This window comes from Strigops habroptila, chromosome 18, assembly GCF_004027225.2.
Source record: "Strigops habroptila isolate Jane chromosome 18, bStrHab1.2.pri, whole genome shotgun sequence".
Classification (NCBI taxonomy): domain Eukaryota; kingdom Metazoa; phylum Chordata; class Aves; order Psittaciformes; family Psittacidae; genus Strigops; species Strigops habroptila.
Window position 1 is genome coordinate 2,291,222 of NC_044294.2, and position 26,694 is coordinate 2,317,915.

A 26,694-nucleotide genomic window follows, 5' to 3' on the forward strand; every position below is an offset into this window, starting at 1 on the left:
CACAAAACCACCCTTTGCAGGTTATTTAAGCCCCATATCAAGTCTTTCCCATGCACCAGCTGCTCATCCCTGCTAGCAAAGGTGACTGGAAAACGCCTGTGCTGAGGAGCATCCTCAGCCCTGGTGCTGCCAGCGAGGCAGGTCAACCTCAGGGTTAACACTGGCCACTGTAAGGCAACAACAGGCTTGGGTAAGGTGGTTTTGCCTGTTTATGCCTTGTTTTCCCTTCCAAGAGGGTTGTGGTGTTATTCCTGTGGCAGGGAAGGGTTGTTTTCCTGCAGGACTGGAGCAGGTTGGTGCTGCCTTTGCCCTGGTACCCACTGCATCCTGCTCTGGTTGCCCCATGGAGAGGAGTCCATCTGTCCCTCCTTGGACAAACCCATGTCCAGCTCCTCAGGGCTCCTGCAGATGTGTCTGTCTTGGTTGTGGGTCAAACAGGAGCTGGAAACACCGGAGCCCCATGGCCCTGTGTCCACCTTCCCTTGGCTGATGTGGCCCCTTTCCTTTGCAGTCACACTCAGCCCTGGCCTCTCCCTTGGGGAATGATGCTGGGCAAAGCAGGCAGAGCCCATGGGATGCCCGGGAAGTGGATTTATGTCTGTGGCTCCCCACCATGTTTTAGCTCCTGACCCCTGCACCTCGCTGCAACCTGTGCCAGGGCATGAGGGTCCCCTGAGTGACGCAGCACCGGGACCCAGCGTGGGAAAGGACGTCAAGGCCGGGGGGAACGGGGCTGCAATCCATGGGGCAGAGCCTGCCGAGGTCAGCCTTCCCCTGGCTCCAAGTGCCACAGCCAAAATCCCGTGGGGAAAGGAGATATCAAAGCCCCAGTTTCGGGGAGAAGCTGCCTGTAGCTTGTGGGGTATCCCCTTCAACCCCAGCACCATGTCCCCTAGACAAGGGTGACAGCAGCGCCTTAAATCCCATCCTCAATAGGAGCACCCCAGTGTGATTCTGTAACTGGGGGTTTGAGGCAGGGGCAAGTGTGTCGTCAGGTTCCTTCCAGGAACGTTTTTATTGCCTTTGCAGTCATTTCCCACTGAGGTTCCCTGAGGTCAAGCACTGGGCTGGGAGCCACAGGGCCTGATCCAGCACCCACCACCCTGCACTGGGCACAGCCGCGTGTGAGCTGGGGACCAGTGATGTGCCTGATACAAGGAGTTCCCTGCAGCCCACGCTGAGGTTTCTGAGCAGCATCTCCCTTCCAAATCACAGGGCAGGGCTGGGCACAGCAGCCTGGGCACCCAGAGCCATGCTGGGCTCCTCTGCACCCTGCTTGTGCAGGATGGGGAGTGGAGAAAGGGCTGTTCCTCCTGGCTGTGATGTGCCTGGCCAGGCTGTGGATACTCAGATCTAATATCCTATGCAACAGCTCTTGCCCAGAGAAGCTGTGGCTGCCCCATCCCTGGCAGTGTTCAAGGCCAGGTTGGACACAGGGGCTTGGAGCAACCTGCTCTAGTGGAAGGTGTCCCTGCCCGTGGCAGGGGGTTGGAGCTGGATGAGCTTTAAGGTCCCTTCCAAACCATTCCATGATGATTCTATGAGCTGTGATGAGTTTAGCTGTTCTCTTCCCTGATCTCTGCATTAAGGCAACCTCAGGGGGCAGCTTCTCACTCACTGTGCTCAGAGCAGCCCCATAAGGGCAGTGGGGTCTGGTGGGCTTGCCGTTGGTGTCCCCATGGCCAAGGGGGCTGTGGCTGAGTGCTCTTTGCTGTTCCCACCCCAGAGCTTTGGGGAAAGTCCCATTTCTCTGCAACATGGAGCTCGGGGACATCTCCTTGGCCACCTAGACCTGAGCCACCATCAACACCTTCATCAGCATCACCCACCAGCTCTCCTAACTGACACCAGAGGTGTTAGTGCCCTGATACATCAGCAATGGCTGGGCACTGATGTGTAGCAGTGCTATTTAGTGCAAGGAACGTGGGTTTGCAGCTCCCAGCTATTCACAGCTCCCTTTGCCAGGCACAAGGCTATCCTGGCCATGCCATCCTCCACAGGGACTGTCACCATCAGCATCCAGCCATGGGATCCCCAGCCCTCCCCCGGCCAGCAGGGAGGGGAAACCCACACGGATGCAGAAACCCGGGCTATAAAAGCATCCTCCCCTTTGGGATGTGACAACGCTGCTGGCACAGGAGGTGGCTGCCCAGGGAGAGCGCGATGCTGCCAGGACACAGCAGGAGGCTGCAGCAGTATCTGATGGTCCTGGCCGTGACCTGGGGCGCCACCATCTTCCCCCCAACAGCCCAGGCTTTGCAGAGGTACCAGGCGTGTGTGTTACAGATGCCCCACAGCGTGTTGGGTCTCCCTGTCTCCCCTTGTTTCTGGGTGCAGAGGACCAAAGGGTTCTCCTGCTGCAGCCTTGCTGGGAAAACCCTTCCTCCTCCTTTGCTGCTCGAGCACTCCTGCTCTTCCTCTCTCCTCTCTCCTCTTCCTCTGTCCTCTCGAGCACTGCATGGCTTAGCAGCATCCCTGCCTCCCAAACCACCAAGGAGGCCAAGACGAAGGGATGCTCTTGCAAAGTGAACAAGCCAAGCCTGAGGTCAGCCGCTGTGGTGTCCCTGCCCCACGGTGATGGCTCTGGTGCATCCTCCCCGTGGGTCCGGGAACTCACCGGGGCCGTGCTGGCAGCCCCATGGTGCTGGGTGCCGCGGGGAGCTGCTGCCATCTAGAGCCACCCGGCTGGATTTGTTGGAGCGATGGGGTGGGAATGGCCGGGATGTGGGGGTGCTCCCGGCCCCCCAGCCCTGCCCGTGCCGCAGGATCGCGCTGCGGAGGATGCCGTCCATCCGGCAGACGCTGCAGGACATGGGGGTGAAGGTGTCCGACGTCTTCCCGGAGCTGAGGCAGAGCAGACGCGGCAGCGCGGCCGGCCCCAGGAACGGGACGGCTCCCACCCTCCTCACCAACTACCTGGATGTGAGTCCCTGGGTAGGGGGTTACCACCCCAATGCAGCCCCCAGTCCCACCCGCAGTGTGTTTGCTGCCGGGGCTGGGGGCTGTGTGAGCCTTCCCCCATTCTGAGCTGGGTCCCCGGTGATGCTCCGCATTGCGCCTCTTCCAGACCCAGTATTTTGGCGAGATCAGCATTGGGACCCCCGCGCAGACCTTCAAGGTGGTGTTTGACACGGGCTCGGCCAACCTGTGGGTGCCATCCTACAAGTGCTCCCCCCTCTACAGCGCCTGCAGTGAGTACAGGGGCTCAGACCTGGGCTCAGGGCTGATCCCCTCCATCCCAAGAGATCCCAGCTCAGGGTGGATCTGCCTTTGCACAGGGGGTCTCTGTTGCTGTGTGGTCCGCTGGCACTGGGGCAGGGTGGGTTCATCACCCCGCAGGGGTTGAGGGAACAGAGCTGGTCCTGTCATTGCCACCTCCATTGCTTTCTCTGATGTCCCTTCTCCTTCTCCCCAGTTTCCCACAGCCGCTATGACTCCTCCAAGTCACGGACATACATAGCCAATGGCACAGGCTTTGCTATCCGCTATGGGACAGGGAGTGTCAAAGGCTTCCTGAGCCAGGACATCGTCATGGTGAGTGTGTCCCCTCAGCAAGGAGATGCCCACATGTGGCTCTGCTCCTCTATATAAGTATCCCCAATTACCCAAGACTAAGGGGGCTCTTTGGGAGATTAACCCCTCTGGCCACAAGAACAATCCTGCCCTTCCCAGGTATCAGACATCCCCATCATCCAGGTCTTCGCTGAGGCCACGGTGCTGCCAGCCTTCCCCTTCATCTTTGCCAGATTCGATGGGGTCCTGGGGATGGGTTACCCCAGCCAGGCCATCGATGGCATCACCCCTGTCTTCGACCGGATCCTCTCCCAGCAGATCCTGAAGGAAGATGTGTTCTCCGTCTACTACAGCCGGTGGGTCTTGTGGGGAGGTGGGGGTTTTTGCAGGGCATGGGCATTGCAACCATGGGTTTGCATCTCGGGACTAGGACAATGCTACATCTGGGGCTGCAGGGTCTGGGGTGGGATGGGGACATGAGCATAGGGAGGGTACCTCAAGGAGCTGGGGTGGAATGAGGCAGCACAAGAGGCAGAGCCATGTGGATGCTTCTCTGGAGCTGCCAGGGTTGGGAGCGGCAGCCCAACACTCATTTGTCACTGTCGGGTTCACAGTCACCAGCTCTGCTGGAGGAGCTGGAGCAATCACAGCCAGGATGGATTTAGTGTCTTGCCTACAGGCAAAATGAAAACCACCCAAAATCTGCTGCAGAAACACCTGCACCAGCAGCCAAACCTTTCATTTCTTGCCCCAAACTGTTGTGCCCCAGCACCCCCCCTCCTGGCAGCAGATACAGCAGGAGGGCTGGTCCTGGCACAGGTACAGCAGCCAGGCAATGTGACAACCAGTCCCACAACCCTGTGCTTAGAGCAGGCTCAGTAGCTCTTTACCTCTACTAAAGGTGGATCCATCAATAGCAAACAAAGCCTAATGGTGCTGGCTGCCATTGCAGCCTTGTCTGGGTGCTGCTTGGGTCCCCTTGGCACCCGGTGACGCAGCCACAGGCTTATGGAGCATCCCTTTCTTTGCAGAGCTTCAAAGTAAGAAGATGAAAAGCATGAGCATCCTTGGGACAGCACCCACTAACAGTCACCGGACAGCAGACCCCACTCCTGCTAAACCCAGGGCTCCATAGGAGCCAGCACTGACCTGCTCCGAGACCTCAGCATGTGGCACCCCCTCTCCTTGCACCCCTCTGAACTAACTCGGGATTTCTTCTGCACCAACCTGCTCTCCACCACTTGTTCTCCGGGTCAGGCTGGTCCCTTCTCCCTGGTTTTTGGGGAGCAGCAGCCGAGAGGGAATCACTCCGCTGCATTTTGCATCCTAGGAATGCTGCTCTGAAACCTGGAGGTGAAATCATCCTCGGAGGCAGTGATCCAGCCTATTACACTGGGGACTTCCACTACCTGAACGTCAGCAAGAGTGGCTACTGGCAGATCAGCATGAAGGGGTGAGCACAGGGAATGCCTCTGCACAGCACCGGGCCTCATCCTGCAATCCCTGGCTGGGCTGGGAAAGGCCTCCTGGATGCTGGGGAAGGGTCCATGGAGATATGTTTTCCTAGTGGATGCTTATCCCTCTGGAGGGGAGCGGGGTTGGTTCCTCTGGCACCGAGCTGCATCTCAGTGCTCAGGCAGGAGCTGGGGAATGCAGAGGGGGGTGGCACCGTGGGCTGATTCCACTTGGAAGCTGCAGTTGGAGAGTTTAACCCCCATTAGTCCTGCAGGAGGAGTGTGAGGCACTGAAACAATTCCGCTTTGTTGAATTCAACCAAATGAAAGCCACACATGATGAAGCTTAGCTTTCACATCCGAGAAGCTTGAAGGGAGGGTTCCCAGTGCCCCTGGAGGCTGTACTTTGGGAGCAGCATAAGCTCTGCCTGCCAGCATTCCCTGGACAAAGATGTGGCACACTCACCCGTGGCCCTGGGAGCCAAGCTGTGGTCACCATGGGAGGCTCAGGGTCACCATGGGAGGCTCAGGGTTGCTCCTCTCCCCTCTCCTGCTCCAGGGTGTCCGTGGGGGCTGAAATGCTGTTCTGCAAGGATGGCTGCTCAGCCGCCGTCGACACAGGAGCATCCTACATCACCGGCCCCGCTGGCCCCATCTCTGTGCTGATGAAAGCCATCGGGGCAGCAGAAATGGCTGAAGGAGGAGTGAGTAACCCCCCAACGCCCCACTCCACATCCCCACTGCCTCTACCCTCAGCTGCCTGTACCCCAACCCATCCCAACCCCATCACATTAGCTTGGCACTGTCTCCTCCTCCCGCAGTACGTGGTGGACTGTGACAAAGTCCCTCAGCTGCCCAACATCTCCTTCCACCTGGGTGGGAAGGCCTTCGGGCTCAGCGGCTCAGCCTACATCCTTCGGGTAAGCTGCATCCCTCTGTGTGTACCTCAGAGCTGCATTCTCCTGGCTCCCCTCCAGATCAACCCCAGGATGATGCTTCTTGGTTTTCCCCAAATCCTCCTGTTTGGAGGAGCCAGACCAACCTGTCGCTGCTTCCTTGGGTGGTTTCAGGGAGACTGGGGGTGACACAGGCTGGGATCTTCCTTCCTGGAGGAACGAATGTCAAGGCCAGGCAGAGGGGGTTGAGCCGGGGATCACAGAGATCTCCCTCCTGGCACCTCCATCACTGTGTGCGTCTCCTCTTTGCAGCAATCCCAGTATGGGGAGGACATCTGCGTGGTGGCTTTCTCGGGGCTGGACATCCCACCCCCGGCTGGTCCTCTCTGGATCCTGGGCGCCAGCTTCATTGGGCACTACTACACCAAATTCGACCGGCGCAACAACCGCATCGGCTTTGCCACAGCTCGCTGATGGCCAGGGATGGGGAGAGGGACCAGAACCAGCACAGAGGCAAGAGCACCACTACCGTGAAGAAAGGATTCAAAGTGCAAACCAGCGTTTCCTTCAGCTCAGCCACCTCCTTTCTTTACAGAAGCAACAGCAAAACCTCCCCTTCTCCTGCTCCCAAACCCATGCTCCACTTCCTGAGAGTCTCTGCTGCTGGGGAGAGCAGAGCCTTAAACTCATCCTCACGTGTCTGGAATCAAAGCAGGATGCTGTGGCCGGGGCTGCACCTCCAGGGACTCTGAGGCTGATGTGCAATAGTACATGTGGCACACAAGGACCTGCTGCTGGCAGGGAGGTGCTTGCAGGCTGCAAGGGATGATCTATTACTGTTCATGTTATTCTTTAAATGGGAGAAAGATAATGTGGCTGTTTAATGAGAGTTTTAGCTGGTGTGTTAACCTGGCCCCTCGCCATGTCTTTAATATTAAACAATCTTAGAGCAAGAAGACACTGAGTGGATGCTTACACTTGCAGAGGGGAGAGATCAGACACACTTATTAAGAGAACAGGACAAGTGTTCCCCTGTTAGGATCCACCACTGTATTATGTCCCCTCCCTGCTTCATAGGAGAGAAACACCCTCCCAACCAGTGCCACAGCATCTACATGTAAAGGGTTTTAACCTGCCGGAGGGGAGATTGAGATGGGATCTGAGGCAGAAGCTCTTCCCTGTGAGGGTGCTGAGGCGCTGGCACAGGGTGCCTAGAGAAGCTGTGGCTGCCCCATCCCTGGCAGTGTTCAAGGCCAGGTTGGACACAGGGGCTTGGAGCAACCTGCTCTAGTGGAAGGTGTCCCTGCCCGTGGCAGGGGTTGGAACTGGACGAGCTTTAAGGTCCCTTCAACCCAAACCAGGCTGGGATTCTATGCAATCAGGGTCTTTTCAAACAGCAAACAAGCTCTTTCTGCAGGAGATGAGCTGCTGTGTGGGCTACCCAGGCTTTGACCTGCTTTCCCATGGTGGAGTCAGAACCATTGGTTGCCCCCCTGGTGCCAGGCTCTACAGCCGCTTTGCTGCTTTTTGGGGAGGGGAAGGTGCCTGCGGGTCTGATGGGGGTGGCTGACTCTACCCCAGCGCCTGGGTCTGTTTTCACCCCCATTGGCTCCAGCTAACAACTAGAGGCTTGTCTGTGTCCTGGCTGGGTGCAGAGATGCTCAGCGGGAGCACGCTGGTGCTGCCAGCCCTGTGCCAGCTGGAAGGGCAGAGCAGTGCTCCCGGCTGGAGGCTGACATTTCCAGTTCTGCGGGAGAGCTGCGGTGCTTCCAGCTCCAGCCCAGCAGCTGCCGGTCCCAGCACTCCCCAGTGCCAAGTACTCTACAGCACTCATAGAACTGAATCCACCAGCTTGGAAAAGACCTTTAGGATCATCAAGTCCAGCTGTTCCCCAGCACTGTCAAGGCCACCACTAACCCATGGCACTGAGGGCATCGGCTACATAGTGTGTGAGCACTTGCAGGGACGGTGACTTCAGCACTGCCCTGGGCAGCCTTTTCCAAAGCCTGAGCACCCTTTGGGGAAGGAATTGTTCCTCATCTCCATCTAAACCTGCCCTGGTGCAGCTTAAGGCCGTTTCCTCTTGTCCCATCCCTTGGGAGCAGAGACCAGCCCCCTCCTGGCTCCATCCTCCTGTCAGGCAGTTGGAGAGAGCGATAAGGTCCCCCCTGAGCCTCCTCTTCTCCAGACTAAACCCCCCAGGTCCCTCAGCCGTTCCTCATCACACTTGTGCTCCAGGCCCTGCACCAGCTTCTTTGCCCTTCTCTGGTCCCGCTCCAGCACCTCAATGTCTCTCTTGCAGTGAGGGGCCCAGAACTGAACACAGGATCCGAGGTGCAGCCATCTCCAGTTTGACCAGCTCAGGTGCTGTGGTCCACAGCCGAGCCCTGTGCTGGGAAACGTGCTGGTGCAGCAGAGCACAGCGCTCGGGTTTCTGGAGCAGAGCCTGGAGCAAGCCGCTGATCTTGCAGGAGTATTTCAGCCTCATTTTTTGCAACCAGCACTGACTGCTGATGAATTCCCAGCACTGCCCCAAGCGCAGGCTGACACGAGCTGCCTCTCACAGGGATATTTGGGCTAGTGATGCTCCTGCCAGCACCGAAACAGCAGCTTCTACCACAGGGAAACTCCACTTGGAATTAACTAAGCCTCCTGTGTCCTATCCTACACCGCAAAGACTCTGGTCTGGAGGAGACCCAAGTGGATGTGAACTTGAAAAAGGTGACTTAAGCCCCCATGATGGCTTCAGCCTATAGCCCTCAGCTGGAAAATGGTCAAGCTGGTTTAAAATAGGCGGGGTTTGTGTGGTTCCAGTTCTGTCCCTGTTCAGCTCGGTTGTTTTCAAGCAGCGGGAGGGAAATATGCCTGGGCTGCTGGCGGTGCTGCTCCAGGGCCCCTTAAACCAGGCCATTAACACCTCTAATCGCCTGCCAGGGCAATTTCCTTGTGCCTGCAAACCCAAACCCGCAACCGCCCCGCGCATTAACACTCGTCTTGATTATGGGCGAGCAATTAGGCCAGGCTCAGCCCAGCAAAGCGGCGGGAGCAATTAATGCCCATCCGATTCAAGCTGACAGCGCTCGCTCTGTATTTAGAAACACGGGGCACTGGCCGGGTTTATTTTAGTCCCCTCTCCCTTTAATGATTTTCCCCAAGTCTCCACGGTCCGTTTAGCTGGTTTCAGCTGCGAAATTTAGAGGGGGCACTCGCTGCTCCGAGCTATGTGTGGTTGTTATTTCCTCTGATAATAAAGCCTGGTGGGAGCGGGGTCAGTGGGGGGGACACCGTGCTCCATCCGTAATTAAAGATCTTCCCCCCCAGCCCATTTCTAATTCCTCGGGGGGTTCAGCGCTCGGTGGGTGACACGTAGAGGCGCTGGAGTGGCTGGTCCAGGGCCTACATAGCTCCCTTGAGCGCAGGATGCTCCCAGCGCATCCCTGGTGCAGCAGCATCCCCATCCCTTTATCCCAGACCCCAAAGGGATGCGGGGCTGTGCGGAGCCCCCCGGGATGGCTCCGGGGATGAAGTGGAGGGGGAGTATCCGGGTGGGGTGCACCGGCAGCAGGTCCGATAGGGGGTCCCGGGTGCGGGTCCTGGGTGCGGGTTCCGGTGTGGATCCCGGGTGCGGATCCCGGTGCGGGTTTCCAGGTGCGGGTCCCGGGGTACGTGTCCGGGTGCAGACCCCGTTGCAGGTCCCCGGGTGCGGGTCCCGGGTGAAGGGTTCCCGGTTGCGCATCCCTGTTGCGGATCCCGGTGCGGGTTTCCCGGGAGCAGGATCAAGGTTGCGTGTCCCAGTGTGGGGATCCCGGTGCGGGTCCCGCTGACCTCACAATGCGGGCGGGCGCTGCCGCGGGAGGCGGGCCGGTGACTCATGGCTTCCCAACGGCGACCGGCTCCTCCCCGCGGCCGCCGGCCCCTCCGCAGCCCCCGGCACATGGGCCGCGGCTCCGGGAGCGGGGAGCTGGGTATGGCCGAGCCGCCCGGCCGCTGCCCCGACTGCCTGGGACCGGAGCGGGGCGGCGGCAACGGGGGGGCTCCGGCCGTGCCCCACCTCGGCATCGCGGTGGACGAGGGCGACGTGCTGCCCGGGGCTCTGCGGCTGGTCCGGGAGCTGAGACCCGGCTGGGAACCGGCCAGGGTGAAGACCAAGGTACGCCCCACCGCGGGGGGAACAGCGCGGAGACCTCCCGCTCCAGCTGCCGCAGCCTGAGCCCCCTCCCGGGGATCATCCAAGGGGGGCTGCAGGGTGCACCCGAGGGAGGCTGTGGGGCTCCCCGTGGGTGCTATAGGGCCCGCATTGGGGCAGCTGGGGGGCACAAGGTCCGTATGAGGGTGGCTGTAGGACCCAGAGCGGGGGGCTATAGGAGCTGCCAAGGGGGATGCAACGTCCTGTCCCCCCGTCCTCAGTTCTCCACTCTCGGATGTACAGAGGTGCAGTGCCACCACCCAGAGCAGGTTTCGGGGACCCCTCAGCAGTCACTGAGCGGTGGCTCTGAATGCAAGTGTGTCCCCATAGGGGGACACAGGTGGGTGAAGGCTGGGGGGCTGCGCCGCTGGTCCCCCCACATTAACCCGCAAGTGCTGCACCCCTGCCTGCACCCAGCGTTGCTGGGGCCCTGCACACAGGAGTAGCTGCTCCAGGGAGCAGGTTGCGCTTGGGTTACTTGTTGGCTTCCACCTTTGCCAGGTTATGTGGACTTGAGCACAGATCCGGATGGGAGCTGGGATTTGGAGCTGGGATTCAGCGCCGGGCTCCTTGCATGGGACAGGGCTTGGCTGTCTGGAGCTGGCAGGGATTGGGAGTGGGGCCTGACATGGGAATCCCTTTCCCCCTCCTCTTCTTTGCTCAGGGGTGGGAACACGAGGCTGGTGGTGCCTGTGCTCTCACCAGGCTCTGACAACAGGAGTGTGGAGGTGGGTGCACATAAACACACACACGAGTGCGTGCGTGTCCTCCAGTGTGCCCGGAGTGTCATTAAAAATGTATTAATAGCCATGTGTAATTAAATACAAGAAGCTGCAGGAAAATACATATGAAAGGACAGATGGCAATAGGCAGGAAGCTGGGAGCTGGAGTTCCTCAGAGCCGAGTTGTAGGGGCAGGAAATGTCTCTGGCTCTGTGCAGCACCAAGCGCAGACCTCGGTGGCGATGGTTGCTTGGGGAGGACCCAGCTCTGGTATCCAGGCTGTCTCTGAGCATCAGAGGGGGTCAGTGTTCAACGGCAGCTTATGTCTGCGTGTGGGTGCTTTTAATTAAAGAAAAAGGGCAAAAAATCCCTTAGGAGTTGTGGGGGGGGCACCCTCCAGTTTGGTTTCCCTTTGCTGCTCTTGCAAGAGCTGTTTGGGAGGGGATTGGAGCAGTGCACTGGTCCTCAGCTGGTTCCTATTAGTGTTCCCTTCACTCTCCTCCTCACCCTGGAGCTATGCCCAGCTCACACCACCTCCTTGCCTGGTGCCGGTGCTCAGCTGCTGGCAGGGGCTGTGCCAGGGGCATGGAAAACCCTCTCGGTTCTTGGGGCAGGGTATGGGAGATGGGGAAGAAGATGCGGTGCATGGCCTCCCCCTGCCTGCCCTCTTCTTGCTGGGGTCTTCGGCCCACAGTGCTCCAGGTTGTGCCCACTTCCCGGGGCTCCTGCTTGTCATCCTTTGAGCTGTGTCCTAGGCAGAAACACCTCCATAGGGAGAAGGCACAGGCAGATCCATGAGTCAGTCTCAGGGAAGCACACGCTCCTCCATCCTTCATCCAGCAAGCTCAAGAGCAGCAGTGACCTGGAGCCAACCCCTTGTGAGGACTCCAGCGCGGCTGCACTGTTTTTAGCCTGAGCTTGGCAATAAGATGCCCTGCACTCCTGTTCCCCCCCTCCCTGCTGCTCCACAACTGTAGAGGGGTAGGATTTGCGCTGGTAGCAGCAGCCCTGCTCATAGCTAACTGTGCTTTGGAGCTTTGGATGCATAAGGAATAGCACCGGGCATCTCGCAAGCAGCGTGTTCATTCCTGGGAATAAACCAGGCGAGCCCCTGCGTGCTGTGTGCAGGTTGCTGACAAACCACGTGTGAGTCTCCAAAGTGAGTGGCCTGGAATTCAGGGGGGGATAAGGCTCAGTAATCCCATTAAACCTGCTGGAAGGGGCTGAGCAGGCCTTGGAGCAGCAAAACAAAGCGGCACAAGGGCTTTGCAGGCAAAGCAGCGCTGAGCGTCTTGACACGGAGCCGTTCACCTGCAGCTTGTGTTTGGCTGATGGGCACCAGGCTCGGGGTGCACCGTCTTCTGCATGGATGGGCTGTGACACCTTCTGCTTGCTGGATTTCTGGCCTCTGGAAACTGGCTGGACAAGGAGAGGAGAAAGCCAAGTGTTGCACCATGGTGGAAACACAGATTATTTGCCCTGGGATAAGCAGCTTGGGTGCTTGAGAAGGTTCAAGGAATCCCACACCAGCCACCTGTGTGCCGAGGGGCATCGGCACTGTCTCTCTTTGGGTGTTCTCATTCCACTGCTTCGAGTTTCCCTCGGGAGGCTGCATGGGGAGCCCTATATATAGGCACCCTATACAGGAAGGAGCATGAGTTGCCGAGTGGGATGTCTAAAATTATCCATCCCACTCCCAAGCAATGCTGCTGCTGTAGCATGTGCCCTCGCCCTCCTCCTGCTCCACCAGCATCACACCCGCTCCCTGATGGGATAAAGAAATCACTGTCATGGGGTGCAGCAGCACCCTGGTGCTCTTGGCCTCGGCGCCAAGTGGGAACCGTGTGGGGCTGAGCATCCTGCCTGCATGGGGGTGATGGGGCAGAGGTTTCCTGTGGGGTGACAGGGCCTAAATCTCTTGGTGGCAGCTGAAATCAGCGGGATGGGGACAGGAGGCCCGTGCAGGCAGCAGTGGTGGCAGCAGCCCCTGCATGTGCACGGGCAGGAGGCCAAGGCAGGGTGACGGGAGAACAAAACTCCCTTTCCATCTGTGAGGAGCCATCAGAGCGATGACATGAGACGTCCCCAGCAGAGATGTCCCTGCCTATCAGCACCCCGGCCCCGCGGGGTGGGTCGGGAGGAGGAGATGGGGGTGTGTGTGCTCCGTGTTGTTTGCTGTTGTGGTTTTGTTCTCTTTCATTTGGTGCCAAAAAATTGACGCTGATGTTTTGGGAGTGATTCCCGGGCCTGCGCAGGTGCTGAGTGTGCTGGATGCACATCTGGCCTGAGCTATTCCTAAACTCCCAGGTGGAAAACAGCAGGATTTCCTCCCAAAGCACCAGCTTGGTGCAGCTGAAGCCTCGTGGCTCCATTCAGAGCCCCATTTCACACCTCAAGACCTTGCAAACTCGTGTCCCTGCCATGGGAGCTTTCGTAGCTGCTGTGGGTGCTGCTGCTTCATACTTCCTTTTACCCATTGCTTGTTTCTCCCTTTGCCACGTCGCTTTCTCCATGGGGTCTGCTGGTGGGAAGGTCCCCCCCACACCTTGATGACATGGCAGGGATGTACAGGCATCGCCTCTGCCGCCCTTCTGCCCCTGCAGCTCTTCACTGATGGCATCACCAACAAGCTCGTGGCCTGCTACACGGATGAGGGCATGGTGGACGCGGTGCTGGTCCGTGTCTATGGCAGGAAGACGGAGCTGTTTGTGGACAGGGACACGGAGCTGAGGAACTTCCAGGTGCTGCACGCCCATGGCTGTGCCCCCGACCTCTACTGCGCCTTCCAGAATGGCCTCTGCTACCAGTTCCTGCCGGGAATCGCGCTGGGGCCCGACCACGTGCGGGAACCCCACATCTTCAGGTGGGCAGGACCCCCATGTCCTCGGGTGTGCGGGGCCTGGGATGAGCCATGGGACGGGGGAACTGGTGCTTCTCCACACGAGAGGGGTTTGCTTCGTGTTTGCAGCTCTCCCCCTCGCTGCCTTTGGCTGATGCTCGGGCATCGCTAATGCGCTCAGGCCTGGGTGTGCTGGGTGATAAATGAGCCAAAGCACAGCAGGGTTTAACTCCATGTTGGAAGTGGAGGAGCTTTAAGGTCCCTTCCAACCCAACCATAGTTCTATGAGTCTATGTTTCTGCTGCATGGCTGCCTCTCACCCATACGCCTTTGTGTCCCTCCAGGCTGGTGGCCCAGGAGATGGCCCGGGTACATGCCATCCACGCCAACGGGAGCCTCCCCAAGCCCATCCTCTGGCAGAAGCTGCACAAATACCTCACCCTCGTGAAGACGGATCTCAGCCCAAAGGTATCCAACCCCAGGTAAAGGCAGAGGGATCCCAAAGAGCCAGGCTCTGGCTTGGGCATCCGCTGCCCACCCATCTCTAAGTCTTCCAAGCACAGGACCGGGGGGAAGAGCCCCAGGTCCCAGGTAAAGCCTCTGTGGAGGGCTGGGGTTGGGGATGGATCATGAAATCCCAGACTGGTTTGGGTTGAAGGGACCTTAAAGTTCACCCAGTTCCAAACCCCTGCCATGGGCAGGGACACCTTCCACTAGAGCAGGTTGCTCCAAGCCCCTGTGTCCAACCTGGCCTTGAAGGGATCATGAATCCAGCCATGCAGCCAGGTCTGGATCAGGATTACTCCATGAGCTAACTCATGGCCAAGCCACAAGAGCTGGTGGGATGTGGAGGTATCTCCATGCACCCTCCAGTGCCCTTCCTCCTGCTGGTCTAGGGATGACCTGTGCTGTGTTAGAGCAGAGACAGCTCTGAGCTGTGTCTGAACAGCACCCAGGCAGGATCTGGCCTGAACCAAAGACTCCCACCTGCTCTAATAATCATCCTTTAGGAAGGGTTCTATTCTAGGAAGGGTTTTAAGCCCTTCCTAGAATAAGTTGAAGCTCAAGCCCTTCTTATAGTGGGGATCTGAGCAGCAAGGCTGAGCTGATGGAAGAGATGCTAGAAAGCCAGTAGATATTAGAGCAGCCAGTAGAGATTAAAGCAGTCAGCTCCCACTTCAAACCAGTTCATCCCATTGCTGGGTGCCTTGGGTTCAGACCAGGTGAATGCTGGGGTGTCTGGGCAGGGTTCAGGCAGCCCCAGGAGGTTGTGGAAGTGAATGAACCCGACGGCAAGCGAATAATTAACCTGTCCCCTGAGCAGCAGTAGCAGGACACAGCAGGTATCTGCTGCTGCAGACTTTACCCAAGTCAATTAGGTGATCATTAACCAGCTCTCCTCCTGAAGCTGGAACTTGGGAGGTCATAAGGAGGGTACATGCCCTGGCAGAGTCCAACACATTCCCGTTGCCTGGGGGTTAGTTGGGTGCTTTGCGAGTGAGCACGGGGGGCTTGGGGCTGGATGCAGATGTCAGTGGGGAGAAGAGAAGGGCTGAGGCTGCCTTGTGGCATCTACCTGGTACCATGCAGCCAAACCTGCCTTCCCCACCAAAAATGGCCTCATCTGCCCTGCTTTGTGTCGCTGATGAGTTCACTGATGAGAGAAGCAGGGAGGTTCCCCATGAGCAGAAGTGATTCCACCCCATCCCCTTCCCCAGCCTCCAGCAGGATGTGCCCAGCCTGGAGATGCTGGAACAGGAGGTGGCCTGGATGAAGGAAACTCTCTCCCAGCTGGGGTCCCCCGTCGTGCTTTGCCACAATGACCTCCTCTGCAAGAACATCATCTATGATGGGACACGAGGTTCGTGGCAGTGCTGGAGGGGTCTGTCCTTCACCCACCTCCCCTGGGCTGGCAGCTCCATCTCCAGCCCCTCTCACAGCCCCTGCCTTTGCCTCCACAGGGCACGTTCGCTTCATAGACTATGAGTACACTGGCTACAACTACCAGGCTTTCGACATTGGAAACCACTTCAATGAGTTTGCAGGTGAGTTGGACTAATCTCTGTGGCACTGAAGGTCCCCCATAGGTTGCAGTGGCTGCTCCCCGGCCTCCCCATCCCTAGGGATGGAGCAGGCAGTTGTATCCCTAGTGCCATGCTGGAAATAGGGCACTTCTCCTCGTGTTGCCCGGGGTTAGAGCAATATGCAAGGGAAGGTCTCTGGTGAGCACCCTGGTTGCTGTGGGAATGCAATGCCTGCATGAGCCCAGATCTTAAGCACTCCAGGGCTGGGTGAGTGCCTCAAATCAGCTCCTGCACGCCTGGAGCTGCAGGGATTTCACTCACTAGGTCACGCATGGGGAGAGCCCTGTGGCCTCATTGCTTTGCCCTGGGGAAAGCCTCCCTTCGTGCCCCTGGGGCACCACTGACGCCGCTCCCCTCGCAGGCGTGAAGGAGGTGGATTACCGCCTCTACCCCAGCAAGGACACCCAGCTCCAGTGGCTGCGCTCCTACCTGCAGGCCTACAAGCAGCTCACCCAGGGCGACCAAGGGGTGTCCGAGGAGGAGCTGGAGGCTCTCTACGTGCAAGTGAACAAGTTTTCTTTGGTGAGTGGTGGAGATGGGAAGGAGCCGGCAGCGCTTGAGGGCTGCCCATGGGATGGGTTCTTCTGGGTCGCTGCAGCTCGGTTGGTGAGGATGGAGGTGCAGGAGCCAGTTTGGGGGTTTGGGAGCATGATGCTGCCCCAAAGAGCCTGGATGTACATTGGAGGCACCAAGACCATGGGCAGGGTCAAAGATAGCACTTGGGTGCCTGCCATCCCACTTGACGCATGGCAAGGGACAGCGTGTCTCTGATAGCTGTGGCCTTGGGCATCCCCTCAGAGAGGCCAGGCAGAGCCAAGCATGAGGAAACTCTCTTTGGCTCTACCTGCCCATGGAATTTGCCAATCTTCTGGAAACATGGGATGAAACACCAGCTGGTTTCCTGGCTGGAGCTGCAAACGCAGAGGCTGGTACCCTGGGCACGCTGTGCAGCTCTTCAGCATCCTTCCCGCTGCATCCCTCTCCCTGGCTGGGACCAGCCTCTGGAGGGTATAAAACCAAACACATGGGCTGGCTGCCACCCCGTGTCCTGTCATCACAGCCACAGGACTTCTGGGACCTGGCCAGGAAAGGCATGAGCAGCTTCCCACAGGCAGGGATGCTCCGTGCCCATTCCTGATCCTTGTTATGTCTGTTGCAGGCATCCCATTTCCTCTGGGCATGCTGGGGCCTCATCCAGGATAAGTACTCTACCATAGACTTTAACTTCTTAAGGTGAGTCTGTCAGGGCTGGGGGGGCATCGACTCACAGTGCAGTTCAGTGTTAAACAACAGGAGCAAGAGTATCCCAATAGTCCCTCTGTGCTGAAGGGATCCTCTGTGGCCGGGGGCTTCATGGGTGTCCCTCTCTCCTCTCGGCAGATATGCAAAGCTAAGGTTTAAACAGTACTTCAAGATGAAGCCGGTGGTCACAGCCCTGCAGGTCTCTAAATAGCATCTCCAGCCTGTGAGACCCTGAGCTAGTTTGTCCTTGCTGCATCCACAGCCCTCGCATCCCCCTGGCCCCATCCCCAGCCCGGCCGGGGGGCGAGGGCAGGTCCCCATGGTGGGAAGGGGGAAGAGAGGAGCTCTGACCCAGCCACCGATTAAAGGAGACCCTGGACATACCCGAGACTGGACCATGAGATGCTAGAGAGGACCACGGCCTCGGAGAGGCCCCTGCCTACGTGAGGAAGCCTTTACCATCGCCTTAACGTCGAGCCCCGCTGCCCGGCAGGTCCGTGCCTTGCTGGCACCGCTGCTGCTCCGCCTGGCACCCGGTTTGCTCCCTCTGTGCTGACCCCGAGGGGGGAAACAGGTCCCCCCCCGTCTGCTCAGGAGCCCCCAGAGCTGCCCAGTTGCTTTAGCTGCCCAATGCACCCGCTTTGCCTTCGCTGCTCCCTCTGTCCCCATTGCCCTGCCTGCCCGGTGCCACTTGGGCTCCCAGCGACAGCGCAGCCCCTCTCCTGGGTCAGTGTTGATCCTGGCCTTGGGGCTGAGTGTGGGACCCTTTTTCATGGAGCAAGGGGCAGCAGCCCCAGCCATGAGCCACATGGGCTTGGGACCAACCAGTGTGATTTTGCTGGTGGGTGCTGGGTGCCTGCACCCCCTGTTGTGCTCTGCTTTTGCTCCCAGACTGCCATTAGCTTCATGGCTTCCCTTGTAGCATCCCAGCTACCAGGGTGGAGAAATTCATCCTGGTGGGATTCATCCTGCCCCTCACATGCGCGTCATCCCTGCGGTGCCCATGTGAGGGGCAGGAGGTTGAACAGAGCTGACCCACTCCATGAGCTGGGCACAGCTTCATCCCTGTCAGCACCATCATGGGCGATCCTGGCCTGCTGAGCACTGTCCAGCTCATGACAGTGGTTGTGCATCAGCTGGGGGGAGTGGAATTGGACCTCTCTGCCCCTACTCTGGCTGCTCAGCAAGTGGTATGGGGACAAGGAGCCAGCCCCCTCCATGCAGGCACCTACCCCAGCAAGAACCAGGACTCTTGTTGCATCTGGTGTTTTGTCTTGGTGCAAAATAAAAGCTGCTGGTAGCTGGAAGTGGGGCTTGGCAGATCTGTGGGGACTGGTGCAGGAGCAGGGGGAGCATCCCTGGGGGTGCAAGTGGACCTTGGCTGCAGTGGGCACAGGGGGGGAAGAGGCTGAACCCCAAAATTACTGCTGCGTGAGGAGAGACCTTGAGAGAATGCAGCTGAGAGGGGGAGAAGGAGAGGGAGCAGCCTGGGACCCATCGTGGATGGATGGATGGATGGACAGGGCAGGACAAAGAGCTGAGCAACAGCACAAACAGGGCAGGGAGCCTTGTAGGAGGGGGCTATGCTGGAAGAGGGGCAGGGAAGGGGGGAAACAAGCACCCCCCATCTCCCTGGGGTGAGAGCTCCCATCCAGCCCTTGGCTCTCCCCAAAAGCCCAGACCCAGCTCTCTGCTCCAAAAAGTCATCTTTATTGTGGCAAGGGGTGGGGGGAGACAGTTGTAAACAAGTATGTGAAATATACAGGTTAAGTTACTCGTGGTCTTATTAACAAAATAAAGCTCTATCTATATTTACAATCTTAAAAAAAAAAAAAAAAGGAAAAAAAAAATAAACAGAAGAACAAAAAAATACCCAAACAGAACCAGAGAGAGGAAGAGCTGCATCTTTGTTGGGCACATCTGCTTCCAGCCCCCTCTGCAGCAGAGCGCATCCCACCCTGGGAGCTGGTACCCTTACCCCAGGGACCCCTTCCCCAGGGACCCCAGCCCCAGGGCAGCACAGGGATGGGGAATAAATAAAGCACTGACGAAGGGCAGGAGAGGAGCAAGGTGTTTCCTGGCTGGGTGAGGAGGCAGGATGCTCCCTTGGATGAGCCATATCCTGATGGCAGCCCTATGGGATGCAGGGGAGCAGCACTGGGGCCCGGATGCTGCAGAGCTGCTGCTCTGAACCCCCACCATGGGGCTGAGGATGTGGGTCTGCTGCAAAGCCCCCACTGCAGGGGTCATCCCAGCCCCACTGCAGCCACGGCTCCTTCTGCACCCCAACAAGGTCCATGCAGTGTGGGGCTGCGGATGCAGCCGGAGCTGCGGTGCCTGTTCCCGGCTGTTGCCACAGGGCGGTGCACGGACTCTGTGCACAACCGGACACTGCATGGAATGCCGGACACTGCATGGAATGCTGGACACTGCCTGCACAGCCGGACACTGCGTGGAATGCCAGACACTGCACGGAACACTGGACACTGCATGCACGCATGCCAAGCTGCACCCAAACACCCCCAGGCTGGGCTCTGACCGGAGCAAGGTGGGGTTTTCTTGAGTTATTTTTTAATGGCTGTTCTTTTTCCTCTCCCTTTTGGGGGTTTTCACACTGCAGAGCACAGGTAGAGCCTGAGACTCGCAGAGCTGGGGGGCAAGGAGGTGCCCAGGGATGGATGGGACACGTACCCACCACCGCAGGCAGGGAACAGGCACCCACTTGATGTATAAAGTGGGCCAGAGCTGACAGGAGCACAAAGGGCTCCTTGGAGCCCTTGGCTGGTGCTCAGGCCAGGAGGGAGCTAAAAATGGCTCCATGGGAATTTGCTGGCAGGCTCTAAAGACCAAGTGGGAAACACAGCAGGGAGGCCAGAGCGGGGCTGGGTGAGCGTGTCCCCATCCCATGTCCCCATCCCGTGTCCCCAGGGCTGGCAGCTCCTGCAGGTAAGGAAGGGTCTCTGCACAAGACCCCTGGGTGATGCTCTGGAGGTTTCCCCACACCCGGATACCCTCAGGTCCATCCCAAAGTGACAGCTCAGCAGCTGTGGCACCCACATCCCATGTGGCCTCAGCTCCCTATGCCCCCGCTGATGGGGCAACACTGAGCCAGCTCCCACCAGCTTGCCCAGTGAGGTTGGCACATCCCAGCCATGCAGCACATCACTGCTCATCACCCCCTCCCCAGGAAGCACCTACCCAAAATGCTGGGTGCCCACCTTTGTAGGACCTATTTGCAAGCAGGCAGTAGGGACTCCTGCTTTCCTCTGCTCCCAGGGCAGCCCTTCAGCCGAGCCCCAGCACATCGGGGGGATGCTGTGACCTCCTTTTTGGTGGCAACCAGCCCTTCTGCATCCCCCCCCGGCCCCGCTCAGTCCGTCAGCACCACCAGCTCGCCGTCGCTCTTGTCCTCACCCTCCGAGTCCTCCTCCTCGCTGTAGCGGAACATCTCAGCATCAGGCACCGAGTGCCCGTCCTCCCCTCCATCCCCTTCCTTGAGGCTGCGGGTGTTGACGATGACGGGCATGCTGGGCTCCATGCTGCGGGGCAGGTAGTGCTCCATCAGCTGCATGCCCACCGGCCGTGGGTACAGCACATCTGATGAGCTGGGGGGCATCTGGCTGCCCTGGGGCCTGTGGGACAGGGGGGAACGCTATCAGTGTCCAGGGGGTGCTCCTCACCCTGCTCCCCCCTCGGATGGGAGGATGGGATGCGTTACCCGAGCACGTAGCCCTGCCGGGCATCCTGCCTCCGGTTCCTCATCAATGCCTTGTACTCGCCCACCCGCAGCCGCTTCCCCTCCACGATGCAGGTTCGTTTCGGTCGGGGCTTGTACTTGTAGTCGGGGTATTTCTCCAGGTGCTGCCGGCTCAGCCGGGCTTGCTCCTCGTAGTAGGGCTGCTTCTCCTGGTTTGTCATGGATTTCCAGCGGGATCCTGCATGGAGAGGAGCGGCGGAGCAAAGCTGACACCCTGCCTGCTGCGGTGACACAGGCTCCCGGCCAGCACAGCCAGCGCAGGAGTTCATCCATGCTCATACCATCCCCTGTCCAAATGGCACAGGACTGGCACAGAGCCGCCCCATGGGGTCCCTGTGCAGCAGACCAGGAACAGGTCCCCAGCCCTGACCTCTCAACCCACGGCTTTCCATCCTCTCCAAGGTACGGTGAGGAGGTGCTGCAGCTACAATAGGCTGTGCGGAGTGTGTTCCCCCACTGCCTGACCTTTATTGTCATTGTCACCAGCACCCCGGGCAGCACGAAGCACAGCCAGGGTGGAGAGATGGGATTTATCCCCTCAGCTCAGCCCCTCGGAGGCTGCAGCCGGCCCAGTGTCCAGCTCTGGGGAGAGGAAGACAAGCTGGATGTGCTTGGATCACCTCGGCATTCCTGGTGATGCTCAACAGTCAACAGGACACATCCCTGAGCATCCTGATGGGATTATGGCGTTATCTGGGCTCGGAGCAGGGCTTTGGGCTGGGGACCTCCAGAGACATCCCCCCATCACCTAAATCCTCCTATGAGTCCCTGCATGCCCCTTTCCTGGGTGTTCTTCACCCGCTAGCATGGCCCAGCTTCCCCAGGGAGCTCCATTTTGTACTCCTGCACCACAAGCAGGGTGCCCAGGTAAACTGAGGCACGGCAGCATGCAAGCCCCTTGCCCATGGCGCCTGGGTGTCCTATGCCAGCTCCTTCCCCATGCACTCATCCCTCCGCAGGTATCCCCCCTGCTAAAAGTGCAGCTCCAGCTACTTAAAGCCATGGACAAGATACGACAACAAGCAGCCCACCACTCATTGTGTCCCACCATGGGGATGAAGATGACAGCCCCCAGCTGCCATCCCCAGCACTCACCCAGGATCTTGCTGATGCTGGAGTTGTGCATGTCCGGGAAGGCCTGTAAGATCTTCCTCCTCTCGTCCTTTGCCCACACCATGAAGGCGTTCATGGGCCTCTTGATGTGGTTGTTGTTCCTGGATTCCGGAAAGTGCCGGGAGCCTGCGAGGGAAACCAGAGGGTGATAGAGGATGGCGCAAGCACCAGGTCACACCATGGTGCTCTCAGCCATCCTTACCATCCATCTCACAGCTCAACAGAGCCTCGTCCAGCCGGTGAGCAGGGGTCTCCTCCATCCGCTCCTTCACTGGAGAAGAATCAATCCCGACGTGGTCCTGCAGGACAGCAGAGTCAGGAACCAGCTCCAAGCCCACGGATGGAGACCTGGGTCTGGTCTGTGGATGGTGAGGTCGGGAAGAGGGACGGTGACCATCACCTTGCGGTAGGGGTTGCTCAGTGATCCATCCATGGCTCCGCTGTGCCCGTGCAGCAGCTGCCGCGCGTCCTGGATGGCTTTGGTGATGGCATCGCCTTCACCCAGGAACCCTGGTGGGACATTGGCATCAGCACCAACACCCCATCCCACCCCAGCAACCACCGTGAGGGTGCCCACCCACCCCAGGGAGGAGGGACCCCAGGGCGCAGAAGTGTCCCCTGTCCCTGGGAGGTGGCCAGGGGACGGGCATGGGATGATCCATCAGTGAAGGCACTGGAGAACCCACCCAGAGGCAGGTTGGATGGGCTGGGCTGCAGGTCCCTGGTGGCCCCGTGGCTCGGCGGGAGGGACTGGCAGCCACTCATCTTCAAACTGGGCGAGCTGGAGGCACTGGGGAGGTCGGAACCTTTGGGTTTAGCTGTCAGGTTCAGCGGCTGCGAGGTCTCCTGTGGCAAAGGGGACAAGGAGGGTGAAGCGCAGCCCCTGCAGCATCCCAGCCCGGGCGATGGAGGGGCTTTGGGGCTGTACCTGCATCTGGAGGTGGCCCGAGCCGGCGGGTCTCTTCAGCGCAGGAGGAGGGGGGCTGTGCAGTAGCTGCACTGGGTAATCCACTGCTGGGGACAGAGCAAGAGGGGTTGTGGGGACAGGGACACCCCGAGGGGCCGGGGCAGTGCAGGGGACCCCACTCACCTGGTTTGCAGGGGATGGGCTGGATGGGGAGCGCCAACTGGGAGTCAGGAGTGACGGGGAGAGGCTGGTGGCTGGGGGTGAAGGCGGGAATCATGACATAGGGCATGTTGACCTGCTGGAGGGAAGAGGGGAGAGGAGCAGAGAGAGCAGGTAACCACTGTGGGACACTGCAGGTGGGTGCCATCCTGGCCCCAGGAGGGGACACAAGGAGGCTGCGATCCCCCAGCATGGGAATGGGGACACACAAGGGGGTGTCCCCCATCTTTACCTGGATCTGTTGCTGCAGGAGGTTGATTTTGTGCTGCTGCTGGATGAGCTGCTGCTGCTGCTTGGCGATCTGGCAGAGGGGAGACAGCGGGGCTCAGCCCAGCAACCCCATGAGGGCTATGGGGAGAGCAGGACTGAGCTGCCCCTGAGCCCCCTCGATGGGCACAGGGAGAGAAACAGCCTGGGAGGGACAGTGTCATCTCCACCCCAGTGTATGTCCCCTGTTAAGGACACTGTATAGGCCACCAGAGGAGAAATAGGCATTCAAAGAGCAAAGAGAGCAGGAAGAACCTAGTGTGGTTTTATTATGGTAAAGAGTGCAATTCCCATCTCCTTTGCCCCTGGTCCTCCCAGCACCATGGAGTGAGATGGGGAATATTTGGGATGAGGGTTTCTGGGCAGAGAAGTCTTGCTGCCCCTGACACTAAAGCAGCCACCACTCCCAGGGGACCCTGCCCTGGTCCTGCGCCCACAGCCAGCAGATCCCAAAGGGATCCCAAAGGGATCCCAAAGGGATGGATGGTCCCCAGGCTGCCCATTGGCACCCACCTGCTCCTGCTGCTGCCTCGCCAGCTCCATCTGCTGCTGCTGCTTCTCAAAGAGCATCGTGGCCATGTTCTTCTGCTCTGAGTGGGCCGTCAGGAGCTGGTCTCGCAGCGTGGAGAGCTGGTTGATCATGACAAGCAACTGGAGCTCCTTCTCTGCCAGGCTCTCCTGGGTTCCTGTGGGAAACCAAGTGGTCAGGGCTTGGGGAGGGTGAACAGCATCAATGCTGCTGGGTGATCAGGAGGGTGATGCTGTTCAGTCATCATCTGCACCAGCATGGGGAAGAGAAGGCTCCAGGGAGACCTTATAACAGCCTTCCAATACCTAATAGAGCTGACAAGAAACCTGAAGAGGGTTTCGATAAGGGTCTGTAGGGACAGGACAAGGGGAATGGCTTTAACCTGCCAGAGGGGAGATGGAGATGAGCTCTGAGGCAGAAGCTCTTCCCTGTGAGGGTGCTGAGGCGCTGGCACAGGGTGCCCAGAGAAGCTGTGGCTGCCCCATCCCTGGCAGTGTTCAAGGCCAGGTTGGACACAGGGGCTTGGAGCAACCTGCTCCAGTGGAAGGTGTCCCTGCCCGTGGCAGGGGGTTGGAACTGGATGAGCTTTAAGGTCCCTTCAACTCAAACCAGATGATTCTATGATCATCATCACCATTGGGTGCTGGTGGGCAATGCATGGCCAGGGCATGGCTAATGCTCAGGGGGGGCATAAAGGTCCCTCTGTGCAGTCAGAGGTAAGTGTTCATCAGGGATGCTCAGCCCCAAAAAAGTCAACTGAATGTTTTGGTTAGAAAAGGAGAAATCCTTATTAAATACACCCACTTGCAGGCACATCTCCCCTCCTGCTGAGGTGGGAAACACCACGTTCCCAGCCCAGGCTGCCCAGGAAGGGAGCAGGAGGGAGGATGGTGGATGGATGAGAGGGGGACACCTCACCTTTCACTTCCTTGGACTCAGCAGTGTTCCTGCCCAGCAGCCGCTCCTTCCAGTCACTGGACAGTAACTTCTCAATGGTTGGCATCACTGTCCACACCGGCAGGGACCAGGATGGGCAGAGCAGAGAGAGGACAAGTGAGGCTCTGCACCACAGGATGGCCCTTCCCATCCCGCAATGGGTATTTTTCCCATTTTTGGGAAAACACCAAGGGGCACAAAGGGAGAGGTCCCAAAGGAACCTTTCTTACCCTCCTTCAAGTTCCTGTTGAAGTCCAGCTTCTCCTGGCTGCTGACGGCCGGCTCGAAGGCAGAGCGCCTGGGCTCCAGAGCATCACCAGCGGGCGAGGGGGACTCCTGCCACACACAGTGTTACTGAGCACCCACGGATGGGGATGTCCCCAGGACATGCTGGGCTGCTGGGATGCCCCACACTCTGCCAGACACATTCCCCCCCAGCCTGGCTTGAGAGCATCTTTGCTCTTCATGCTGCAAAGACTTGGACGGGGCTTGGAGCAACCTGCTCTAGTGGAAGGTGTCTCTGCCCATGGCAGGGGGTTGGAACTGGATGAGCTTTCAGGTCCTTTCCAACCCAAACGAGTCTGGGATTCTGACTCGTTTCCTGGAGGTTCCTGCTATTTTAGGCTGCCCAGCTCTGAGCTCTGATCCCCACCCTGGGAGGCAGCACAGGGAGGGCTGAGGCTGCTGGTCAGGGGGAGAGAACACCCAAAAGCAATGCAAAAGGGAGGCTGAAGGGATGGAGCATGTGCGGAGGAGACAGGGCTGACCTGAGAGCATCAACCACGGCCAGAAAGCCCTGGGGGAGCCTCAGGTTTCAGCTTCATTTCCTCAGGACGAGAAATAACCACCCGGGGAAACAACCACCCCCCTGTGCCAGGAGCCCATTGGGACCATGATGCCCATTGGGACCCCAGTGTGTGACTGTCACAGCCATGGGACCCACCTGTGGCAGGGCCTGGGGGTCGGTGCTGTCCCTCGGTGGGGGTCCCGGTGGGTCGCAGGGACAGGGCTCAGTGCTGGGGGCAGCCCCCGGGGGGGTCTCGTAGCCACCCTCCTTTTTCTCCTCTGTCTTGATGGTGCAGTTCACCATGCTGCCCGCGCCATCGAGCTCCAGGGAGGGAGAAACGGGGCTCCTCATGGACATCCTGCGGGACAGAAGGGGTTTCAGCAGGGGCACCCCTTTTCCCAGCCTGTCCCCATACTGGGTGCTCTGTGCTGATGGTTTTCCAGTGGCAACGGACTTGCTTTTTGCCATGGCTTGGCAAAACTGAGCTCTTATTCCTAGCTTCCCAAGCTCCGATTTGCAGGGATTTCAGGGACTCAGTGGGCAGAAGCCCCAGGGAAACAGACCTGTCATACGCTGGGCTGTGAAGGGAATGGAGCAACAAAGCAAAGCCCTAAGGAAAGTGACCTAGAGATGGGATTTAAGGCAAATCCTGGTCCTGCCACAGCTTCTCTGGGCAACCTGTGCCCGGGCCTCATCACCGTCCCCATCCATTTCTTCCTTACATCTTATAAGGCCCCTTTAGGCACTGGAGCTGCTCTAAGGTGTCCCCTTAAGGAGCCTTCTCTTCTCCAGTCTGCCCCAGCCCAGCTCTCTCAGCCTGGCTCCAGAGCAGAGCTGCTCCAGCCCCCAGAACATCTCTACGGCCTCCTCAAGCAAGGAGGAATAATGGGAAAAGGAGGCCATTAGGAAAGGGATTTACACCCACCTCTACCAGGATCTGGCTTATGAGTCCACAGGGGATGCTGAGATGGGATGGGGCTATGATGGGTTGAGGAGAGCATCCTGCCCTTAACTAGGACCCCTGCACTCTGCTCCATCCTACCCCTTGAGGGGTCATCGGGACCCCCCTAAATGAGGGCTGGGGGTTTGGGGGGGGCCGAGCCAAGGGGGCAGCAATTACACAACAAACAAAGCCCAGCTCAAGCTGCGAATTAATCAAACTGCTGAAAATAAAACCTTCCTCTCAGGAACTTCAAACAAAAGAAACGAAAACAACAAGGCCGGCTGGGTAATGAAAAGCCAG

General features: G+C 58.8%; 3 protein-coding genes across 9 annotated transcripts in view; 2 read left to right on the forward strand and 1 right to left on the reverse strand.

The window, feature by feature from the left end:
- Positions 1-2,141: 2,141 nt before the first annotated feature.
- REN (renin) lies at positions 2,142-6,821 on the forward strand. Of its 3 annotated transcripts, XM_030473439.1 has the most exons (11): positions 2,142-2,264; positions 2,766-2,922; positions 3,068-3,191; positions 3,416-3,534; positions 3,673-3,869; positions 4,545-4,553; positions 4,844-4,966; positions 5,527-5,671; positions 5,789-5,887; positions 6,176-6,376; positions 6,459-6,821. In XM_030473439.1, the coding sequence occupies exons 1-10, from the start codon at positions 2,164-2,166 to the stop codon at positions 6,335-6,337; spliced, it is 1,236 nt and encodes a 411-aa protein (XP_030329299.1). In that variant the 5' UTR covers positions 2,142-2,163; the 3' UTR covers positions 6,338-6,376; positions 6,459-6,821. The 3 variants fall into 3 exon arrangements, with proteins under 3 accessions (XP_030329299.1, XP_030329298.1, XP_030329300.1); XM_030473438.1 differs by having other exon boundaries at positions 6,176-6,821; XM_030473440.1 differs by lacking the exon at positions 4,545-4,553 and having other exon boundaries at positions 6,176-6,821.
- Positions 6,822-9,774: 2,953 nt separating this feature from the next.
- Positions 9,775-18,243, forward strand: ETNK2 (ethanolamine kinase 2). The gene is made up of 8 exons (XM_030473441.1): positions 9,775-10,013; positions 13,375-13,634; positions 13,955-14,092; positions 15,329-15,471; positions 15,572-15,655; positions 16,056-16,216; positions 16,854-16,927; positions 17,075-18,243. Exons 1-8 carry the CDS (start codon positions 9,798-9,800, stop codon positions 17,145-17,147), a joined length of 1,149 nt encoding a protein of 382 aa, XP_030329301.1. The 5' UTR covers positions 9,775-9,797; the 3' UTR covers positions 17,148-18,243.
- Positions 18,244-18,623: 380 nt separating this feature from the next.
- Positions 18,624-26,694, reverse strand: part of SOX13 (SRY-box transcription factor 13) — a 36,534-nt gene continuing 28,463 nt past the window's right edge. For 3 of the 5 annotated variants that reach the window (XM_030473432.1, XM_030473433.1, XM_030473435.1), the window contains exons 2-14: positions 25,608-25,809; positions 24,895-25,000; positions 24,647-24,733; positions 23,713-23,885; positions 23,165-23,233; positions 22,897-23,011; positions 22,735-22,820; positions 22,493-22,652; positions 22,207-22,316; positions 22,009-22,105; positions 21,789-21,932; positions 20,655-20,871; positions 18,624-20,568 (exon numbers count right to left, since the gene is read on the reverse strand). In XM_030473432.1, coding sequence (XP_030329292.1) covers positions 20,307-20,568; positions 20,655-20,871; positions 21,789-21,932; positions 22,009-22,105; positions 22,207-22,316; positions 22,493-22,652; positions 22,735-22,820; positions 22,897-23,011; positions 23,165-23,233; positions 23,713-23,885; positions 24,647-24,733; positions 24,895-25,000; positions 25,608-25,808 — 1,827 coding nt within the window. In that variant the 5' untranslated portion in view covers position 25,809 and the 3' untranslated portion in view covers positions 18,624-20,306. The remainder of the gene's footprint in view (positions 20,569-20,654; positions 20,872-21,788; positions 21,933-22,008; positions 22,106-22,206; positions 22,317-22,492; positions 22,653-22,734; positions 22,821-22,896; positions 23,012-23,164; positions 23,234-23,712; positions 23,886-24,646; positions 24,734-24,894; positions 25,001-25,607; positions 25,810-26,694) is intronic. The other 2 variants (XM_030473437.1, XM_030473436.1) reach the window with 2 other exon arrangements.

Coding starts and splice junctions, on each gene's coding strand:
- REN (XM_030473438.1), top strand. CDS start 2,164: ATGCTGCCAGGACACAGCAGGAGGCTGCAGCAGTATCTGATGGTCCTG. Junction 2,923..3,067: donor TCCTCACCAACTACCTGGAT/GTGAGTCCCTGG, acceptor CGCCTCTTCCAG/ACCCAGTATTTTGGCGAGAT. Junction 3,535..3,672: donor TGAGCCAGGACATCGTCATG/GTGAGTGTGTCC, acceptor TGCCCTTCCCAG/GTATCAGACATCCCCATCAT.
- ETNK2 (XM_030473441.1), top strand. CDS start 9,798: ATGGGCCGCGGCTCCGGGAGCGGGGAGCTGGGTATGGCCGAGCCGCCC. Junction 15,656..16,055: donor CCACTTCAATGAGTTTGCAG/GTGAGTTGGACT, acceptor CTCCCCTCGCAG/GCGTGAAGGAGGTGGATTAC. Junction 16,217..16,853: donor AAGTGAACAAGTTTTCTTTG/GTGAGTGGTGGA, acceptor TGTCTGTTGCAG/GCATCCCATTTCCTCTGGGC.